Source organism: Marmota marmota, unplaced genomic scaffold (genome assembly GCF_001458135.2).
Source record: "Marmota marmota marmota unplaced genomic scaffold, marMar, whole genome shotgun sequence".
Classification (NCBI taxonomy): Eukaryota; Metazoa; Chordata; class Mammalia; order Rodentia; family Sciuridae; genus Marmota; species Marmota marmota.
In genome coordinates, this window is record NW_025999880.1 from 2,171,880 (window position 1) to 2,174,840 (window position 2,961).

Sequence of the window (2,961 nt, forward strand, 5' to 3'; positions counted from 1 at the left end):
AAAAAAAAAAAAAAAAAAAAAAAAACAAAGATAGCAATTAAAAACTCTGGAAATCTTTTCAACAAAGCTAGGAAGCCTCAAACAGAGAAAGCTTACAGAATGGATCCTTAAAACCTTTTTTTTTTTTTTTTTTTTGGTACTGGAGATTGAACTTTACCACTCAGTCATACACAATCCCAGTCCTTTTTATTTTAAGACAGGGTCTCACTAAGTTGCTTAGGGCCTCATTAAGTTGCTGAGGTTGGACTTGAACTTGTGATCCTCCTCTTCAGCATCCCAAGTCGTTGGAATTAGGCGTGTGCCACTGTGTTTCGTTCCTTTTTTTATTTTTCCAAAGATTCACATATTTATTACTGAACCAACTGAACTGGGTACTATGATGCTTTCATACCTAAAGAAAGATTAGCTTCCCAGGTAACTATGCCCATCTGTCCTAACAGTGATGATATTTTCAGCTTGACATGGAAAGTTGATCAGGACCATGATACAGCATAAATACATGATACAGCATCTCATGTGGAATTCCTTGTAGACCCAGGTTGATTTTCCTCCACTGTCTCCTCTTGGAGTTGTACCTGATTTTATTAGCAGTTTCCATCTGAATCCATTGGGGAATGGAATGATTTTGCTTTTGTTTCTTGGTTAGGAATTTGTTGATCCTGAAAGCCTTGTGAGAAGACGCAGTGAGGGATGGAATCAAGCACACACATCATGACAACAGGAAAAAGCCCTGAAATAATCTGTTTTTGTTTTTGTTTTGGTACTGGGGATTGAACCCAGGGGCACTTAACCACTGAGCCATATCCCCAACCCTTTTTATTTAGATAAAGGGCCTTGCTAAATTGCTGAGGCTGGCTTTGAATGTGCCCTCTTACCTCCTGAACGGCTGGGATTACAGGTGTGTGCCACCGCACTGGGCTAGATTTCCATTTTTTATCTCCTCTGTTTTCAATATGATGTTGCCATCCTGTCCTTCCTGTTTCTCAAGCAAACCTGCCTATCCCTGTCTTAGGATTTTTGGAGTAGCTGTTCCTTCCGCCCAGAACACTTTCCTTCTATGGTTTCATGTGGCCGGCAGCTTCTTGTTATTCAAAACTCAATGCAACTATCACTTCCTCAAAGTAGCCAGTGTGCATGAAAGTGCTGGCACATGCACACACACACACACACACCCATCACATGAACATATCACCATGGTTTATTTTCTTCATAGCAGATATGGATTTATCTATTTAATTTTCCCACTTGTTTATAGATCATTTATTTCCTCTCCAGTTAGAACCCAAGATACAAGTAAAAATAGATACTCAAATTACTGGTTAATAAGTCTCATTTTGCTGATTAATAAATCTATTTTTCTTTTTTGCCTGTTTGGGATTGATAATATTTTTCTGAACTCATGCTTAAGATCAATATAGACTTTTCACAGAGGCTGCTCAGCCAGCCAGGAAATGGGAAATTAGCATCTCCTTCTGTATACATATATCAAAAGGGAAGGATTGAGCTAGAGCATTCAAAAGAATGATCCAGGGGCTAGAGTTGTGGCTTAGTGGTGGGGCACTTGCCTAGCATGTATGGGGCCCTGGGTTCAGTTCTCAGCACCGCATATAAATGAACTAATAAAATAAAGATCCATCAATATCTAAAAAAATATATTTTTTAAAAAAGAATGAGCATGTAGAAGTATGGAATCTGGATAAACTATTAACTTCTGCATGTTCTGTGAATAAAATAGAAAATGTCCAATATGAATTCTGCTTGGAGTAGAGTAATGTGGGGGTTGAATGGGTAGTGATGTTGAGCGAGGAAGGGAAAAATAAATTATGTCCTGGGGAGTTAGTATACTGGGCCTATTGTGTTATTTCTGATCATCTTGACACATCATAGAATGAAAGAACTTCTTTAAGAACAAAAATTTAAGGAGAGAAGAGACTTGGGCCTATCTGACAAATCAAGCTTCATTGGGAATGTTGATGGAAAGGTGACTCCAGCATGCAGTGCCTAGAAGCCTTGCTAACTGTGCAGACTTTGATGAAAGCGACTGAGAGGTAGAGGGTCTATTAAAAGGGCCCATCCTGGAGCACTCAGAGGCAAAAAGAAAACCTAGTCTCCACATCCTCATTTGACAAAGAATTGACTATGAAATTTCTCCCCCACACCTTCCCAGTCTATTTTCTGCTCTAAGGATATGAAAATAGAGACCCAATGCTCACATATGGGGATTCAGCTCTACCCCCAGACAATTTGGTTACATCCTACACTCAAAATTAGTTTCCTTCCACATAGAATCAAAACTTCCAAATTAGCAGTCATTATCTTTTTTTCCCCAGTACTGGAGCTTGAACTCAGGGTTACAGTCATTCGCATTAAAAGGCAATGCCTGCCTTTTTTCAGCCATTGTTGTGCGAGCACTGAATTTGGTTTCTCACCATGTCTTCTCATAAGACTTTCAGGTTCAAGAGATTTTTGGCCAAGAAACAAAAGCAAAATCGTCTTATTCCCAGTGAATTAGAATAAAAACTGGTAATAAAATCAGGTGCAATTCCAAGAGGAGACACTGGAGAAGAAACAAGCTGGGTCTATAAGGAATGATAGGAAATGGCACACGTATTTATCAAGGCTGTGATCATCTTGTCATCATGTCCACCTGAAAATGTCTGTACTCTCTGAACAGTTGGGGAAATTTAATTGGGAATGTGTGCTTTCTTTGGTGTCACAGCTGGAGTACTGGTTTTGGTTGGTTTGCTAATAAATATGTGAAACATTTGAACTGCAAAAAAAAAAAAAAAGGCAATACCCTAGGGCTGAGGCTGGGGCTCAATGGTAGAACACATGCCTGGCATGCGTGAGGCACTGGGTTCGATCCTTAGCACCATGTAAAATAAAATAAAGATATTGTGTCCACCTAAAACTAAAAAATAAATATTAAAAAAAAAGGCAATGTCTTAGTCAGGCTTGGTA

At 39.0% G+C, this 2,961-nt stretch overlaps 1 protein-coding gene and 1 pseudogene across 1 annotated transcript; one reads left to right on the forward strand and one right to left on the reverse strand.

Moving 5' to 3' along the window:
* Positions 1–451: 451 nt before the first annotated feature.
* LOC107150645 (60S ribosomal protein L39-like) lies at positions 452–688 on the reverse strand (the record flags this gene model as incomplete). The annotated part of the gene is made up of 1 exon (XM_048787196.1): positions 452–688. A coding segment is annotated over one exon (237 nt), but the record flags the coding sequence as incomplete, so codon positions are not given.
* Positions 689–2,430: 1,742 nt separating this feature from the next.
* On the forward strand, positions 2,431–2,585 carry LOC107150719 (annotated as a pseudogene).
* Positions 2,586–2,961: the final 376 nt, after the last annotated feature.